This window comes from Mustela nivalis, assembly GCF_964662115.1.
Source record: "Mustela nivalis genome assembly, chromosome: 14".
Classification (NCBI taxonomy): domain Eukaryota; kingdom Metazoa; phylum Chordata; class Mammalia; order Carnivora; family Mustelidae; genus Mustela; species Mustela nivalis.
Genome location: NC_139033.1, coordinates 58789495 through 58809310, shown reverse-complemented (window position 1 = coordinate 58809310; position 19816 = coordinate 58789495). Strand labels below are relative to the sequence as shown.

The 19816-nt window shown below is 34.0% G+C and overlaps 1 protein-coding gene across 2 annotated transcripts in view; it reads right to left on the bottom strand.

The window, feature by feature from the left end:
- The window catches only part of TRAPPC8 (trafficking protein particle complex subunit 8), a 75229-nt gene that overhangs the window by 17897 nt on the left and 37516 nt on the right, over window positions 1–19816 (bottom strand). For both annotated transcript variants that reach the window (XM_082699588.1, XM_082699587.1), the window contains exons 13-22: window positions 17114–17338; window positions 16033–16141; window positions 14019–14213; window positions 13315–13445; window positions 10844–10918; window positions 10235–10361; window positions 9673–9827; window positions 6738–7180; window positions 3066–3213; window positions 1263–1359 (exon numbers count right to left, since the gene is read on the bottom strand). In XM_082699588.1, coding sequence (XP_082555714.1) covers window positions 1263–1359; window positions 3066–3213; window positions 6738–7180; window positions 9673–9827; window positions 10235–10361; window positions 10844–10918; window positions 13315–13445; window positions 14019–14213; window positions 16033–16141; window positions 17114–17338 — 1705 coding nt within the window. The remainder of the gene's footprint in view (window positions 1–1262; window positions 1360–3065; window positions 3214–6737; window positions 7181–9672; window positions 9828–10234; window positions 10362–10843; window positions 10919–13314; window positions 13446–14018; window positions 14214–16032; window positions 16142–17113; window positions 17339–19816) is intronic.

Genomic DNA, 19816 nt, shown 5'->3' with positions numbered 1-19816 from the left:
AAAATTTCTAATTTCTAATTTCAGCTGCTTATGACAGGGTAAAACATAATTCATTATTCAAACTTCCTTAGTTAAACTGAAAAATAATTCATAGTTACAAATAAGTTTAATGAAAAACATCTCCTTTCATCTCCATAAAGCAAATTTCATTCAGTTCTTAAAAAGGAAGAAATTCAATTTTCTTGAAATTCACGTTTGTGCATGCATGTGCGCATGCGTGTGTGTGTGTGTGTGTATGTGTGTGTATGACAATACAGATAAACAGAAAAGTTTAAAAGATCAGAACCTGGGAACCAGGGAGCCCACATTCCCACCACTCTACCATTTCTTCATTTCCTTTCAGGATTTCTTCATATATATGGTTTATATCAATATTAGTATATGCACATACTGTCCTACAATGTATTTTCTCCACTATTGCAAACACTATGAAAATGTTAATGTATTTTTAATAACTAAAAAATAGTCTGAGTTATAATTTAATTCACATTAAATCTACACTGAATTTCTCTGCATTAAACATAACCTTGCAACACACTGCTCTGTTTTCAATGTATGGATTTTCATGTATTTTGAATTGATTTCTTTGTATAAGTTCCAAAAGTAAGGATTACCAACAGACTAAATAAGAGTTTAAACATTTTCATATTTTTTTGAAATATACTGTATAATTCTCCAGAAAGAGCAAATATCATTCTGCCACCTTCACTTCACTCTTAACAAGCACTTAGCATTCTCATATTACTGCCAGGATAATAAACCTAAAGAAATATCCCGGAAAACAATTTGTCAATATATTTATCACAAGTATGTATATTCTTCTGTTTAAATGTTATATAGGTATGGAAATACATGGAAAAGTCAGTCACTATAGAGGTATCATCATTATACACAGAAAAACAGCCTACCAATGGCAAAGGAAACCAAAAGAAACCACCATATTCTAGTCTACATGTTTCTGTATTGTTTGAAATTTTGAAAATGATCATGTACTCAGGCACTGATTTTCCAACAGAATAAAGAAAATGCAAACAGAAAGATGTGGAAGGAAATAAAAAGATGGAGAAGAATGGATTAAGAAAGGTAATTTGATTCACAGTCAAATAAACTACTGAAAACACAACTGAATGCTTAAAAAAGTTAATTATTATTTTTTGAAAAGGTACCAACAACCTTATATGATATTATAGTACTACTCTGATACTCTGAAGCAATGAAGATATGAAAATTTACTATGAAGAGGGAAAAAGTCACAAACCTACCTTTGTTTTCAGAGAGATTTACAGATTTCTGTAACTTCCAGTGTTTGCTACTACTTGATACTTGTACTATATGGAATTCCTTAACACCTGCTTCACTCTATCAAAAAGAAATAAGAGTCATTCAGGACTTAGGAGCACAAACTTAGAGTATAATGAAAACAATATTCTGACACTGCTACCAAAGTAACATAAGACGAAATTTTTATTTTGAAATAAACAATATAAATTTCAGGAAGCTTACGTTATTTAAATTCTTCCTTAGACATTCTTTTTTTCTTTTAAGTATGCTCCATACCCAGCATGGAGCCCAATGCAATCTTGAACTCACCACCCTGAGCTCAAGACCTGAGCTGAAATCAAGAGCTGGATGTTTAACTGACTTTGCCACCCAGGTGTCCCCTCCTTAAACATTCTGAAAACAGAGAGGTCATCATTTTACCCAAAAACTATATTTAACTATAATGTACACCCCATAGCAAATTTTAAAATACTGAACAGCATTCAATTATTAAATTAACTATCATAATTAGTTACTGGGAGTATTTAATAGATCAAACATTATATGTTATCAATTTTTTTTTTTTAAGATTTACTTACCTATTTTAGAGAGAAGAGACAGAGTGTGTGTGTGTGTGTGCACGCAAACGTGGGGGGGGGGGGCAGAGGGAGAGAGAGAGAAGAGAAACTTAAGCAGACTCTGCCCTGAGTGTGGAGTCTGATGGCAGAGCCTGGGCCTAAACTAAGAATCAGAGGCTTAACCAACTGCACCACCCAGGAACCCCTTGTTATCAATTTTGAATCAAAACTGTAACATTTTCTTTTAATTTCTTCTCATCTTTCTGAGGTATCTCATTCTCATTAAGGTAAAAAACAACAAAAACAAATCAGAATCCCAAAATATAGCCAATGCAATGAAGTTAAACTGTACATAACTTTTTATTCTCCTGAATGAGAACTAATTTGAAATTATTAAAATCTTAAAATTTTAGGAACACCTGGGAGGCTCTGACAGTTAAGCCTCAGGTCATAATCCCAGAGTTCTGGGATAGAGTCCCACATCGGGCTCCTTACTCAAGAGGGGAGCCTGCTTCTCCCTCTACTTGCCACTCCCCCTGCTTATGCTCTGTGACAAATAAATAAAATCTTTAAAAATAATAATAAATAAAATCTTAAAATTTTATTTTTACAAATGTTACTTTCTTTGAAGATCATCAAAGTATTAGCAAATATCTTAAAAAGAAGCAACCTTACAAGTTTATGAAGCCAAAAGTAAAGGACATTACACAGTAACACTTCAAATAAGTATTTGAACTAAATCAACGTGAAACTAAGATGCTATTTTAATCATGAGATCTCATTCCCTTAATATTCACTTTTATATTTAGAGTATTTAAACAGGAATGGTGAAAGGTCTGAAATGCTTATATGAAGAAAATGATACTCTCAGAAATGTATAAATGAATGTTATCAATTTAATATGGAATGTGAAATCCTAATACAACTGTAAATTTAGTTATATCAATAGATTCTCAATGGTTGAAACTAGAAAGCACTTTATCTCTGTGGTACTAAATTATTCACATATAGAGCTATGTATCATATGAATATATAAATACCACCAGGTCCTTTTTAGACCTAAAATTACAAAGCTAATGGAAAATTAAGATGTTTTCACACTGTTGTATATGAACATTCCTAAATTCCTAGCTTATGCTATCTTGTGGGGGAAAAAATCCTTTACTAAAAACAAAGTAAACCCTTCAAATATAATTAAAAATAAAATTTCGTTTTAAACCAACTTACAGTGTTGGTATTTTCCACATCCACAAAGACTAGCATATTGCCCCCTCGGCCCTCCTCATCTTCAAGAGAATTACTTCTGCAGACAGTGGCTCGTACATTCAAAGATCGGCTGGTACAAATAACTGCAGTGTGTCTTAATATTCTGTGCCTGAAGAAATACAAAATTGCACATTTAATGGAAGAAGCTCCCCATTTCTTATGATTCTCTAATTCCAAACAAAGCTTTTAAAACCTAATTGCTCCCAGGGCCATTTATACTTAAAACAAAGATAAAAACAGAGTGTAATACAGTAAACTTATCTAGTTAGCATAACTTCGATTCTTTCTTCTCAATTTGGAAGGAAACTAATAGTCTCCCAGACTCCAGGCATGTCTGCTCACTAAACTCATCAGTATAGCACATGAAAAAATTTTCATGTAACAATGTCCTGAATATGCTGCTTCTCTGATAGTGGTTCCAAAGCAACTGATCCCTTCAAGTAAACCCCAAACTTTCACCTGGCCTTGAAGGCCCTCCACAACAGAGCTTTTTACATTTCAATATTAATTCCCCTTTACTACTTCTTTTTTCTAATATTATCTCCTAAATTTCTTTTCTTTTTTTTTTTTTTTTTAAGTACAACTGAAATACAATGTCCTAGGAGTTTCAGGGATAAATCAAATTGATTCAGTATTTGTATACACTATGAAATGATTCCTTTGGTAAATCTAGTTACAATGTCATCATACAAAGCTATTGTAATATTACTGACTATAGTCCCAATACTGCAGATTACATCCCCATGACTTATTTTAGAAATGGAAGTTTGTACCTCTTAATCCCCTTCACTTGTTTCACCTGTACCCCCCCAATCCCCTTCCCACTTTGATAACCAGCAGCTTCTTCCTTGTGTTTATGAGTCTGTTTCTGTTTTGTTTTTTGGGATTCCACATATAGGTGAAAAAATCTGGTCTTCCTCTGTCTTATTTTACTTAGCATATACCTTCTAGGTCCACCTGTGTTATCACAAGTGGCAAGATTTCATTCTATCTTATGGCTGAGTAACATTTGTGTGCGTGCGTGCGCACACATGCCCCATCTTCTTCATCCTTACAGACAGGACACCTAGATTAACTCAGTGTCTTGGCTATTGTAAACAATACTGCAATGAACATAGGGGTATATATCTCTCTTTGGATTGGTGGTTTTGTTTTCTTCAGATAAATACCCAGAATTAGAACTAGGGATCGTATGGTAGTTCTATTGTAGTTTCTTTTTTTGCTGTTTTATGTAGTTCTATTGCTGTTTTCCATAAGAAGCTGTACCAATTCAGATTTCCACCAAATGTATGTGGGTTTCTTTTTCTCTACAACCTCACCAACACTTACTATTTTGTCTTTTTAATAACAGCTAATCTGACAAGTACGAAGTAACATATCATTGTGATTTTGATTTTTCATTTCCCTGATTAGTGATGCTGAGCATCCTTTCATATGTCTGTTGGCCACCTGTAGGTCATCTTTTGAAAAATGTTTTAGATCCGCTGTCCATTTTTAAATTTTTTATATTAAATTGGGTTAAGTTCTTTGTATATTTTGGATTATAACCCCTTATTCAATGCATGATTTGCAAATACCTTCTCCCATTCAGTAGAATGCCTTTTTGCTTGCTGATGGTCTCCTTCACTGGACAAAGGCTTTCTAGTTTAGTGTGATCCCATTTGTTTTAGCTTTTGTTGCCCTTGTCTGAAGAGACCCCAAAAAAACATTGCTAAGATCAATGAACATCAAAGAGCTCACTGCCTATGTTTTTCCTAGAAGTTTTATGCTTTCAAGTCTTACATTCACATCTTTAATCCATTTTGAATTTATTTTTGTGTATGGTATAAGATAATGGTCCAGTTTTCCCAATATCATTTATTGAAGAAACGATCTTCTCCATTATATATACTTGCTTCTTCTGTCATAGATTAATTGACCACATACACATACATTTATTTCTGGGCTCTCTATTCTGTCCCATTGACCTGTGTGTATTTTTGTGTCAGTCTCGTACTGCAGTGATTACTATAGCTTTGTTGCACAGTCTGAAATCAGGGCATGACAGCTCCAGCTTTATTCTTCTTCCTCAAGATTACTTTGACTGTTTGGGGTCTTTTGTGGTTCCATTCAAATTTTAGGATTCTTTGTTCTAGTTCTATAAAACATGACATTGGTATTCTGATAAGGATTACACTGAATCTGTAGAGTGCTTTGCGTAGTCTGAACATTTTAACAGTATCAATTCTTCCGATTCAGGAACACAGTATATCTTTCCATTTGTTTGTGTCATTGCAATTTCTTTCATCGGTGTCTTATAGTTTTCAGAGTACAGGTCTTTTACCTCCTTGGTTAAATTTATTCCTAGGTATTCTTTTTTATGCAACTATAAATAAGACTTTTCTTAATTTCTCTGATACTTCATTATTATAGTATAGAAATGCAATTAATCTCTGTATGCTAATTTTGTATCCTACGACTTTACTGAATTCATTTATTAGTTCTAACAGTTTCCCCTTTACTTGTTTTATACATTTTTTACACTGTAACCAAACTAATTATACTCAGTTTATAATTCCTAATTTACAAATCTTCATTTACATACAGTCACTCCCTGGAATACCCACTACTTTCTTGCCCATCCCCCTTGATATCCAAATTCTGAAGTCCTTACTTTCTTTGGAAGCTCATTTCATCATTACTGTATTCCACAAAGCCTTCCCTGACTGCCTTGGCCAGAGTATGCTCTATTGTCTTCTGAAGGAGAATTAGTATTTACTGAGTATCTAAAATGTCCCCATTCTTATAAATACTGTTATTTTGCCCTCACAATAAGTCTTATAAGATATTTAAAATATTCCATTAATAAATGGAGTAACAAGGGGCACCTGGGTGGCTCAGTGGTTTAAAGCCTTTGCCTTCAGCTCGGGTCATGATCCCAGGGCCCTGGGATCCGGCCCCACATGCAGCTCTCTGCTCAGCAGGGAGCCTGCTTCTCTCTCTCTCTCTCTCTCTCTCTGCCTACTTATGATCTCTATCAAATAAATAAATAAAATCTTTTTAAAAATGGAGTAACAAAATCATTCCTAGTTAATTTTATAAAAATGATAATGGCATTATCACAAATAAAATAATTGCTGTTTAATAATATATAGGCCACCAACCCTTGTGAGCACCAAGGTTTGATTTCTTCGGTGAGCCTCATTACAACCCCACCCTAATCATCTGTTCTACAAATACATACTTTTTCCCCCACACATTCTTAGGAGTTAGGAGAGAGCACAGGGTTAAGAAAGGGTGAAACACAATAATTTTCTTGAAACAGGATGACTATAGCAGGCTGTCTTCATATACAAATGGTACCAGTGAATTTCATTATTACGTGATAACTTTGGCCAGAGTACTTGATTTTATTAAAGAATCATGAAGTTTGTAAATAAAAGCCACTAAAAAGATTAGGTAACCACATTTTTTGTACTTTTGGCTACTTAGAACTTATATTAGGGACAGGCTCAAATATAAACATCATGCATAATTTGGAAGGGGATAATTTCTTAAGAAACAATTATATGTTAACAAATATCAAAATGTTTATTTGAATTTGTACATATACATTAAACACAGGTTAAATCTAGAAAGTTTTATAATACTCACCGTATTTTAGGCTGCTTTTGAACACTTTCATAGTAAAACAAAAAGTTAATTTCATGGACACCTTCTTCATCTGGCCCACGTAACCACATGGGTAGCTGAACTGAAGCTCCAGGTAGAAGAACAGCGTCAGGAAGGGGAACAGGAATCACCTCTGGCTGACTCCCTATGCCAATGCCAAAGTCTACAGAGGAAGCTGATGATACGAGTGCTGTACACACAGAGGTAGAATCTGTCACAACAGTCTTGTAAGCACTACAGTTCTCAGAAGCTGAGGGACTTAGTGGTGTTAGAGCAGCTGTGTTACCACCAAAAGTAAAGAACTCTGGACGTTTAGAAACAACCTTCAATCCAGTAAGAGGGCATTTGCTGACATTGACAAATTCTACATAGGCTTTTCGGATTTCTCCACAGAGGAGCCCTGTAGGAAAATGTATAAAGAATACCTGCATTGGAGGGAAAAAATATCATTATATTGTCTGTTAAAAAATCCAAACCTACAGTGAGTAACAATTTAAGATGCTACGTTTTGTTACTAAAGGTTTACAATTATTTTATTAATTCTCTTTGATGGCTCCCTGAATATATATGGCAATTAACACTCCATTTTACAAAAGATGAGACAGAGATCAATGCTATTCAGTAGCAGATTGCAGAGTTATGAATTAAAAATAAAATATCAGTTACAAGTGATCTATGAACAAAACTTGGCCAACTGTATAGAGACTATGGGCAAGTTAGTTACAAGTAATTTAACATGGCTATGTGAATTAACTATCAGTTGAAAAGTCCTTATTCAAGGTCAACTTGAAAAATAATTCAACTATTTTTTACACATCATTAAGATGCAAAAATACACCAGAGAGATCTTTTAAAAGGAAACAATGTATAGATCCATGATTCCATATCCATAATTTTAAAACCTAAAGAGCTCTGAACAACCTCAAACTTTTAGTAACTCACATGGGAGTTAAACCTGATCTGATTTACCCTTTCCCATTCAGTATGACATTCATGTGGTTCATTCACACACTATTAATATGCTTGATTTCTAGATGCTACCACAAATCCAGTAGGGCTTACATAACACTTTGGATATAAATACACACACACACACACACACACACACAATTTCTAAAAATTAAGGATAAAAAATTATTTCCAACACACATCTGGCCTCAGGATTTCAGATAAGTGAATGTGAAGCTGTACTGGAGAAGGAGAAATATGGGCTAACAAAATCACCTAGTAAGTTATTTGCACTTAAAAGATACTTAAGAGTAAATGTCAGATACTGACAATATCTAAGAAAAAAGGATTATGAAGGTACAAGTACAGGAAAAAAATGTTCTATGGGGCGCCTGGGTGGCTCAGTGGGTTAAAGCCCCTGCCTTGGGCTCAGGTCACGATCCCAGAGTCCTGGGATCGAGCCCCGCATCAGCCTCTCTGCTCAGCGGGGAGCCTGCTTCCTCCTCTCTCTCTGCCTGACTCTCTGCCTACTTATGATCTCTCTCTCTGTTAAATAAATAAATAAAATCTTTTTAAAAAAATGTTCTAATAAAGTTATGGCTGATAGTCCCACAGGAGTTATTAAAATCTAGTGGAAATACTTATGTTTCTTTCTTTTTTTTTTTAATTTTATTTATTTGAGAGAGATAGCAAGAGAACATGGGGGGCAGGGGGAGAAGCAGCCCCCAACACAGGGCTCAATCCCAGGACCCTGGGACCACAACCTGAGAAGAAGGCAGACACCTAACCAACTGAGTCATCCCCAGAAATATCTATGTTTCTTAATCTAAATTTGAATGGAAATTCACTATGGCCACAGTTTTAAGAAGCAGATAAATTCTGCAGACATAAGAAGCTTTAAAAACAGGTATGAGAAAATAAGCAATTAATGCAGAAATCTAAAACACAGGTTAAGAAGGAAAAAAAAAGGCATAAGGTTGTATTAAAGACACTGACTATGTACTGATTTAGCCAATGTCAAATAAATTTAGTCAAATAAGTTAAAATTTGTGAAGGAAGGTAAATTTTGAGATAATATGTCAAAAACAGTTGAAAGAGTACGCAAAGACACAGTAAGAGACACAGACACACGAATACTGTCAAGGCTAAGGCATTAGTAAAATGGGAAGGGGGCTGGAATTAGCAGAACAGTGATACACCATGTGTAGATACTCTGTAATGTACCTTCAGAATAAAAATTTTACTGAATATTGGCTCTTTAAGAATAATCAGTATATCTAGCCTTTACTTCAAACACATAGATGCTAAAAGTCCTTTTGGTGACAGCTTCAAATTTAAATGGCAAATAAGATTAAGACTCCGGACTCTCATTTCCACTAATTTATCCTGAAGCTGTGAGTGTGTGAGTAGAAAATGATATGCATAAGGTTATTTACTGTGGTTTTATTGGTTAACAGTGAATGACCAGACACAAATCAAATGTCTACCACACAAATCTCATTGAATAATATATACAACATAATGCCTATATACACAACATACACACAACATAATGCTTACACAGTGGGGGACTCAAAGAGGACTGCTCTTCTACTTTTCCTTTTATAAGATTTTACTTATTTATTTGACACAGAGAGAGAGAGCTCACACACAAGCAGGGGAAGTGGGAGAGGGAGAAGCAGGCTCTCTTATCCAAAAAAGCCATTGATTTTAATAAACAAAGTCACTGATTTTAATAGTGTTTCTTAAATGTATTTTCACAATTTCCATTAATAATCTGAGATTTATATATTACAACCTGGCTGTGATTTTTCTTTGTGAATTAGATCTATTTAACCTAGCTTAATAATAATTAAAAAGTATGGTTCAATGTAGTATCAGTAACTTCAAAGTTTAAAATTAATAGACTGAAAATATTATGACCTTATAGATAATTTATTAATCCATGAAATTTTAAAAAGTGAAATACCTCCAATAGCGGCATTTCCTCTGTGATAATGGGATCTAAACGTCGATCAGGACCATATTTAATAGATGTTTTCTCTTCTTTCGTATTGTTAAGTCGAGGACCTTGAATTTCTAAATCCTGTCTCCCTCGGACTGACATACTCAACGAATGTTTTCCTGAAACAAAAAAAAATCAATGCCCTAAAATAATTTGGTATGTTAAATGATACCAATTTAGCTTAAATACTATAACTTTCAGATTATTTCCAGAAAAATCCTAAACAATTATTGACTCGCGCGGTTAATCAAAGAATTAAGTGTATTTTATTTTTATGTTTAACCACACCCCTATATGTGGATTAATTTCTCATTAGGATTTACTTGTTTTACATATACAAAATACATTAGAAGGGAATAAATTCGTTTATTTTTGCAGCAATGGCAGAGTTTAAAATAACCCAAATAACCTAAGTGCCTTTGTTAAGGTACATTAAACCTGTTTTTAAAACACCTCATTTTCATTCATTTATTTATGGAGACTTAATTATTAGTTCTGTATCTGTTTAGTAATGCTGTAGTTTTACCTGTGTGACATCCAGGAAGAGCACCAATGCCATCTACTGTCATGCAGCCCTGAATGGTGCCAAGATTATAAACAACTCCCAGAATATGCAGCTCCCCTATGTGATGGGGAAAGAGCTTTAGTCTTGCCTGTGGAGATATTTAAGCCACTCTTATTATGTTTTCATAATATCTTAAATAGCACAATATCTAAATTTTGCAATACTGTAAAAATATAAACTCATGACCTAAACTTTTGAATAATCAATTAATTTCTTATTTTGAAAAGCATCTTCTTCAAAAGAAGTTACAGGCTTGGATCTTCATTAACACTTCAAATCAACAAAAAAACAAAATATTCTGGTCATGCAAATGTTACATGAAATTACCACACTGACCACCTCCAAAAAAGCAAAAAGTTTTCAACAGGCTTCTTTGGAAATTAACAAACCAAAGACCTCTGCAAATCTACTCTTTCCACCAATCTCCTCTTATGCAATTCCTGTTTCCTAACCTTCCAAATTTTAGCTTTTAAGAAAACTAGGCTATAAAATAAACTGAATTGATTTTTAAAATTTGTTTGCATCTTACTTTTTCAAAGGCTTAAGACAAAAAAACAATAAAATAGTTACCACTTTAGATTCTTCACTATTAATTAAAAATTCTGAAATAACTTCAGTTCCAATCATTACAGGTTCACCTGTTACCTGAAAAATAAATTATTTTGTAAAACATACACTCTAATAAAGAAAGTACCAGAATATTAACATTCCTATACATCAATACTTAAGAACAATAACAATAGTTATAGTTAGCATTTATTAGGTTCTTACTATGTGCTAAGCAATAAGCAAACTTCCACACCTGGAGTAAAGCCACGCAGTAGCAGAATGCGTGTTATATATATTTTTTCATTTCATTCAGTCCAATTCAAGTGAGGAGGGTAAGTGAGCTACTCAAAGTTGCAGCCACCAAGAGGACAAAACTTTAACAAATAAAAGTTCAGTTACTAATCATCAACAATGGCTGAAATGGACACTTAATTTTGCAATAAGAACAAATTTCTCCATCTTTTACTCTGATTAGCCTCATTTTCCAAATTAGCCAATTATAAAAAGAAGTAATGACACCTAAACAAGACGCATAAAAGACTGGTGGCCAATAAGGGCAGTAAGAGAGAGCAAAAAAAGCCTGTGTCCTCCAATTCAAGGACTTCTGTAAGAGAATATAATCTCTGGTCATGTAACAAAGCAGAGTTAACTAATTTACACTTGGGCTAAAGCTGGTCCTCATAAACACTGTTTTACTTTTACCATGAAGTTAGTTACTTCCCACAATAAATAAAAATTACATTTCCCTAAATTCCAGGTCAGCATCTTAATCCATCAGCAGAAGTTTATGAAGAAATCCAGAGTTTAAAACTTACAGGAAAAAGTGTAACTTAATTATACAAAATGAAAATTTTCACTCAACTTTAATAAACCTTCGTTAAAATCTAGCAGCACACAGACTAATACACTTAAAAAGCTAATGAATCTTTTTAAAAAAACTTTCCCCAAGAGTAAACAGTTTATAGACTTCTAATTTATATTCTAGGCATCTAAAAAATATTAGAAAAATTCAAGAGGTTGCTAAAATTCCAGTCAGAATATGAACCTACAAAATCTCAATCTTTCAAACTATTCACAATGAGTATAATAATCACAAAACACCTTTAATGGACTTAACTGACAAGACTTTATATAAGGCAATCCTTAAATATCAAAATACTTCAAGAGAAATAATTTATACTAAAGTTAGTATGACATACATCTTCTTTCAAGTTCTCCCTCCATAAATCAGTGCCAAAATGCTGGGATATTTCCCAGTTCCAAAATAATATTTATCACATTTCTAAGGTATATAGCAAGGTAGTATAAAAAAGTAAAAGTTATACAGTAAATATTGGTGAATAACCTAATAAATGGGTGAAAAATGTACCATCCTAGTTATTTGTTACAATCAGTATGGTAACAGAAAATATTTATTCAAGTCATTGCTGTTTCAAAAATAACTTATCTCAAATAAGTAGCTTATTAACAGATATGACTAAGAAAAGAAACAGATAATGTATATATAAAGACAATCAACAAAAAAGGAAATACAAGAACTTCACCTTCACCAGAAATTAATGAATGAAATGGAAAATAATAAAAAAACATTTTTCTTACCTATCGAATCAGTAAGCTTTTTTTTTCTTTTTAATAAGAACACTTAATGCAGCAAAGAAGAGATATGCAATCCCGTGTGCTGTTAGTGAAAAGCCTATTGGTATGACCTTTTGGGAAACTAATAGAGTACTAAAATACTTATTCCCTAAAATGTTTTAACTTCATGCCCAGGAATCTTTACTATAGAAATTATCAGGATAAAATACTATACACCCAAATTTTTACCACTGTATGATGATGACAGTAAACAAACAGAAACTTCTAAAACAACTATTAGTGGAGAGATACTAGAGGAGCTTACAGGTCATCCACAGTGGAATATTTTTTTTTTTTTAAAGATTTTATTTATTTATTTGACAGAGATCACAAGCAGGCAGAGAGGCAGGCAGAGAGAGAGGAGGAAGCAGGCTCCCTGCTGAGCAGAGAGCCCGATGCGGGGCTCAATCCCAGGACCCTGGCTGATCACGACCTGAGCCGAAGGCAGCGGCTTAACCCACTGAGCCACCCAGGCGCCCCCACAGTGGAATATTATACAGAAATGAAATACTGAGACATTTTACTATCAAAATATGTATATGAATCAACACAATAAAAAAAAAAACATATGCAATATGAAAGAATCCCATATATGAAAGAAAACAAAAAAATGGAAATGACTGGGAAGATACAGAAAAGTGTTAAAGCGGTTATTTCTAAATACTGAGAAGACAGTTTTACTTTTCTTTATATTCTTTGTATACTCAATTTTCAACAATAAATATACGTCATACTTTTTATAACTATGGAAAATAAGCATAAAAAAGAATAAGTATAGCTCACTGAATAGAAAAAAAATGAAATGTTAGCAACTATTACTGAAACATGCTTATTACAAATACCTTTTAATAACTTACTAGTTCTTTAACTTCTTCATTATCCTTTCCACTACTATCTTTGGGTTGAAACTTCCACAGCAATGACAAATCAGTCAACAAAAGTGGAACCTTCAAAGGATTTCTAAAAGCCACTTCCACTGTTATTGGTTCTACAAAAGAAAGGCCTAAATTAATAACAAACCCCACCTATTACCCTATGCTTCAATTCTCTAAACACACCTTACTTTCACAACTCTGTATTTTTGCCTAGACTATCCCTTACCACCTTGTACATGTCCATGGATTCAGTTTTAAAATGACTTCCTCTAGGGGAGCCTGGGTGGCTTAGTCCGTTAAGCGGCTGCCAAAGCTCAGATCATGATCTCAGGGTCCTGGAATCGAGCCCCGCATCGGGCTCTCTGGTCAGCAGGAAATCTACTTCTCCCTCTCCCTCTATGCTCTCTCTAATAAATAAAATCTTAAGGAAAAAAAAAAGACTTCCTCTAGAAGATTTCCCCCCAATTTCTATGTACTAACAAATGTCATTCTCTCTTCTATATTCCAATAGCACACTATATGTACCAGTATCAGAGCCCACAATGCCTAGTTTTATACATGCAGCTCACTAAGTTATGTTTCCAAATTTATTATTTCATGCCTTCCAGTCTATCTGCTGTAAGACAGACTAAATTTGAATTTATAAATCAAACAAAAAACCATGAATAAAAATTCAAGTATATCACCTTCTACAACTGCCAGTGGAAATCTTGAGTTATCCGAGTAACTATTCAAACAGTATTGTGTGGGGTAGAAATTGGTTGGAATTACTCCTCTGTTGACCACAGCTACAACCTGTTCTTCAAGTTCTCGCCACTGCTGAGAGGACTCAGAATCGTACTCCTGATCAAGACTTACATGAGTGGCTGCTTGCTTTTCACCTAAAACAAAAAGTCACAATTCAGTACATGTATACTAACACCCATCTGCCCTCAAATGAGACATATTTTAAATAAAAATCCAAGGTAGCCAAATAAATATATATACCTACACACTCACTCATGCCTGTTTAATTACCTGAGAGAAAAATATTCTCTTAATAACCCTAGCCTAAATGGAACTTGACTTATAATATTCTTGTTCTTTTCTTCTTAACTCTGAAAGAAAACGTTTTTCTTAATATTTCACAATTTCAAATAAAATACTTCAAACATACAGAAACACATGGAGAATAACAAATATTTATACACTGAAATTTAACAAACGTCAATGTTTGTCATAAAATCCCAAATATTCTTTATGTTACAAATAATTAAAGTCCTCTGTGTAACCCTCCCCAATCCTATTTTTCTCCTTCATCTCTACTAGCACTTCTTGCCAGAACTGAAATACTGTGTTTTCATCCATATTTTTTCCTTTGCCACATATTAGTGTATACATAAACAATGTATGCATTGGATGAATTGGTTTGACACTAGAAATTTATATAAATGGAATTACATTTGATTGATCATTCTGTAACATTTTTCGCTCAACATTATGGTGTATTATCCATACTGAAACATATGGAACAATTTCATTCATGTCCTATAGCATGAATCCATTACATAAATATACCAAAATTTATCAATTCAGCTCCTCTATCATTCTAGTATTTTTCACTATTAAAATCAATCCTGCCATAAACATTTTCATAATATATATATACATATATATGTGCATATATATGTATATATAATAATACATTTATTTATTTTAGAGAGAGAGAGGAACAAGTAAGGACAGAGAGAGTCTCAAGCAGACTCTGCATTGAACACGGAGCCCAACACACAGCATGATCCCAGGACACTTAGACCACAACCCAACCCAAAACCAAGAGTTGGACACTTAACCGACTGCACCACCCTGGCACCCAGTGATGAATATTTTTAAATTTTATACTAAATCTCAAAGAGAAACATATTAATAAGTTCAAATATAAGAAAGCTTAGAATTACAAAGTTTACTTTAACATATTTACACTTTTGGCCCAGTACTGCCATTCTAAGGTTCAATCCTTAGAAAATAAGCCTGTATTTTAAAAAGACTTAAAAGAAGAACAGAATATCGGCAACTGTTCTCTGCTACTACGTATATTTGAAATTTCTATAACAAAAAGTTAAGAAAACAAGTTTTAGGGGCGTCTGTGTGGCTCAGTGGGTTAAGTCACTGCCTTCAGCTCGGGTCATGATCCCAGAGTCCTCGGATCGAGTCCCCTATCGGGCTTCCCCTGCTCTGCAAGGAGCCTGCCTCTCCCTCTCCCTCCACCTGCCTCTCCCCCTGCTTGTGCTCTCTCTCTTTCTCTCTGTCAAATAAATAAAATAAAAATCTTAAAAAAAAGAGTTTTTCCACAAAAATGTCCATCAAACATAATTTTATATAAGGAAAAGAAGGAAACAGTCCAACTATTAGCAAATATTAAAGTACTTCATTTATATGTACTGAATAAAGTATCTTACAGCCATTAAAAATGTTCAATAAGACTATGTGAGAAAACCCTTTATAATTGTAGCTATTTTGTTTTTATTTTTAGCTTTTAGAGCTGGAAGGAAAACCCTGAAGTACTGGTTATCTTCAGTTGACAGGATGATAAGTGATACAGTACAGAATTATTTATTTTCAAATATGCTTTAGCAATTACAACATCATTTCTTAAATAAAGAAAAAAAAACACTTAAAAAAAGAGTCACTATGCAACAAGGCCAAATAAAATTTACAAACCATCTGCTGGTCGTCTGTCATGGCCAAAGAAAACCCGTGTTGCTGAACTGTTAATATATGGTAAAGGTAGCTGTGGTAAAGGACCATCTGGTGATAGCTGACTTACATTCTAGAAGAAATAGAGAAGAAGAATTTTTTGAGAAAACTCCACTTTCTTTACATTTGCCTTCTCATTTTTTAATATGTAAGGAATTAAAAATATGGTAAGCAAGAATATTAAAATAAAGAATTACTAGTTTTACTTAATATATCAGCCATCATAATAACTTATTTATTATCAGTTATAATAAATAACATTTATTCTAGCCAAGAGAATCTTCCTCAAGTTCCTCAGCTAATTGGCTCTCTTTGGATGTGAAAACTTCCAAATACTATTGTATGCACTTTACTTCCTGTGACTCTTTACAGCATCCTATCTGTTAAAATTCTAACCCATTTGATCTCAAATTAATAAAGAATGAAAGCATATTTTCTGCAGGACAGATAAAATATTCATTATTCACAAGTCTTGAAGAAAAAATTTTTTAATTTGAAAAAATTTTAAACTTAAAAAATGTGAAAGGTAAGTTTTTCCCTAAAATAATGTTTTGTATTTTCTAACCCCCCGTCTCAGTGAAGTATTTTTCCTTCCTATTAATTTTTCTGGGTTAGACCATAATATGGCCACTTCCCATAGACACATACCTTTTCATCTTTCATAGAAAAAAGAAAGGAATATACTTTTTCCAAAGGACGGTATGAGAACCCAATATGTTATAAAATTTGTTATGATTCAAAAAAAATAATAATGAAGAAGGAGCCTAGAAAGTCACGGCATCTCTTTTTTTTCTTTTTAAGTTCCAAGAATACGCACAGATCAAATGTTTATGGAATATTAAAATTCCCTTTTAAAGATCTGTAGAAGGGCAATGGAACTCAGATCTATGGCCGAAGGGCATAATGCCACATTTTATTATGACAGATAATTATATAAATTATAAGAAAACCATTTTATTGAACTCCTACTAAAGGAGTTTTTTTTTTTTTTAACTAAAAATAATGACTTAAATTTTAATATCTACTACTAAAAACAAGTATTCACCTTGTAAACATAAAGATACTCTCTGAGGAAGGCCCCTTGTTGAGCAGCAGACTGTTTGCTTTCATTGATTAAAATATGCCTAAAAGCAGACACAGCATTGTCCAGTTGCCTAAGGGTATACGACTGGCGGCCAATAGTGAAGTTAATATGATCCTCTGCAAGAGACCAGCCTTTTCCCTTGTAAACTTGCATGGCTTGACAATAACAGCGCAAAGCATGCTTTTTCTGAAAGAAAATAAACAAAAGGTATTATAATCCAAACTTCTCTTGGACTAGAAAAAGTAAACACACACATAATCACGAACCTGGTAACTGGTGCTTCTAACAAAGACTAGAATGATTTAACAATGAAAATAACATTTATGAAGACCCCTTTGCAATTATTACTAAAAAATAAGAGGTCCTGAAGCAGGCAAGTGACTGCTTTGTCCAAGAGCAGGAAGACTAGAAGTCAAAAATGATCATGACTTTATGGAAAACCATCTGGGAGTTCTCAGAGAGTAGCATCTAGAGTCATAAATTAGGTTGTTATTTTATAACTGAGAACTATCTTACTGATTGCGTTACGGTCATCTCTATGCCACGGCACTGGGCTGAATGCTAACTAAACTATGATTTCGTTAGGTAGTAAGAGTATGGTATATTCTTTTCTTTTGCCCACTGCTATATTCTGCCACACTTGTGAGCAGATATTTGGCATTAATTGCCTATTACTGAAACCCCCTGAACTCAGACAACCTCTATCTTAAAACTGGGATTTGGTACCAAGGAAGAGGCTTCACTCCACTAACCCTGCTTCAGAGTATACTCCTGTACCTAACTCCCCTCTCCAGGGTAGATTACAACTTTGTACCCTGTACAGCCAGAACTGCTTGTTTTTTTTTTTTTTTTTAAGAAAATGTTTTCCTGGTTATGGGGCGCCTGGGTGGCTCAGTGGGTTAAGCCGCTGCCTTCGGCTCAGGTCACGATCTCAGGGTGCTGGGATCGAGTCCCGCATCGGGCTCTCTGCTCAGCAGGAAGCCTGCTTCCCTTCCTCTCTCTCTGCCTGCCTCTCTGCCTACTTGTGATCTCTCTCTGTCAAATAAATAAATAAAATCTTTAAAAAAAAAAAAAGAAAAAAAAAAGAAAATGTTTTCCTGGTTAAAAAATTAAAGCAAATCAAAATCATCTGCCACTTAATAGCATGCAATTTAAGAACTCAGTCTCTCTTCTGTGATATTCCTACAAAGATACCCAATCCAAATCTCACTGGGAGGAAACATCAAACACCAAACAAACTGAGAGACACACTCTATAAAAATAATTGGCCTGTAATCTTCAAAAGTATCAAGGTCATAATGTCAAAGGATCCTTCTGAACAGGATCCTTATGCTATAAAGGATATTTATGGGACACTGGTTGGATGATTAGCTAGTGGTACTGTATCAGTATTAAGTTCTTGATTTGATTGCTGTATTGTGATTATATAGGAGAAAAAGTCTTGTTTCTAGAAAATGGGAAATACGTCCTGAAATATTTGGGAGTAATGAGGCACCAGGTAACTGGTAACTATTTGATAACTATCAAATCGCTCAGGTAAAGTTTCTGAACTGTACTTACAACTTTTTTATAAGTTTGAGACTGTTTCAAAATAATTTTAAGTGCTATTTCTTGATCTCCATACTTCCTTTAGTAAAAAGGAACATAAACATTGAGTCTTAAAAACTGAGATACAAGAAACAATATGTCAAAATGTTGAGTTCAAGTGCATTTTTACGATTTCTTGGAAAAGCATCTAAAGAGATTTAAAAGGTAACAAGGATTTAAAGTCTGCCTTTTAAAGTAAAAATTGAAACAGGGGTATACTGTGTCTAGGGGTATATGGGACACAAACACACACACCCTCTCTAGCACTTTCTTAAATTTTTTACCAATTTTAATCTTCAGAAATGTCAATTCCTTTTTTAAAATTCCTTACTGGAAAACTAACGGTAAAAAAAGGAACTATTAAAAAATGCTGGGGACAAGAAAAGCAATTTGGCACAAACTCTCAGACAGAGAGGACTGAGAAATGGCCTTTCTATATACACATAATCTTCTCTAACATCCTCTAATCTCAGCCAACAACACATTTTAATGGAAATGTCATAAAAAGTGCTGCTTCTGAGGAACAACTTGGTCTCACTGACAATCATTTTTGTTCTATGTCCCACCTTCCAAGGAAGATACTGTTCTTGACCAACTACAATAGGACATGTATTTATTTTTCCAACAGAAGAGCATTTCTAGTTATACTTTTAGTTTCTATATACTGTCTGAGAAAGAGATTTTCTGGATGCAGGGTTATATACAGAGTGGTCACAAAATACAGAACTGGGTACCCTGGAATCACTAACTCCACGAGATAACTAGAATTAAAGATGATTACTAAGAGGGTGCCCAGGTGGCTCAGATGGTTAGGCATCTGCCTTCAGCTTGGGTCATGATCCCAGGGTCCTGGGATCGAGCCCCACATAGGGCTCTCTGCTCAGCATGGAGTCTGCTTCCTCCTCTCTCTCTCTCTCCCTGCCTCTCTGACAGATCTCTGTCTGTCAAATAAATAAATAAAATCTTAAGCCACCCAGGCACCCCCAAAGGTAGCATTTTTAATTTGCATGTATTTCCTAGAAGTAACATATCCTATAATCTCAGAAGATGAAACATGAGTGGTTGTTTCCAATTCCA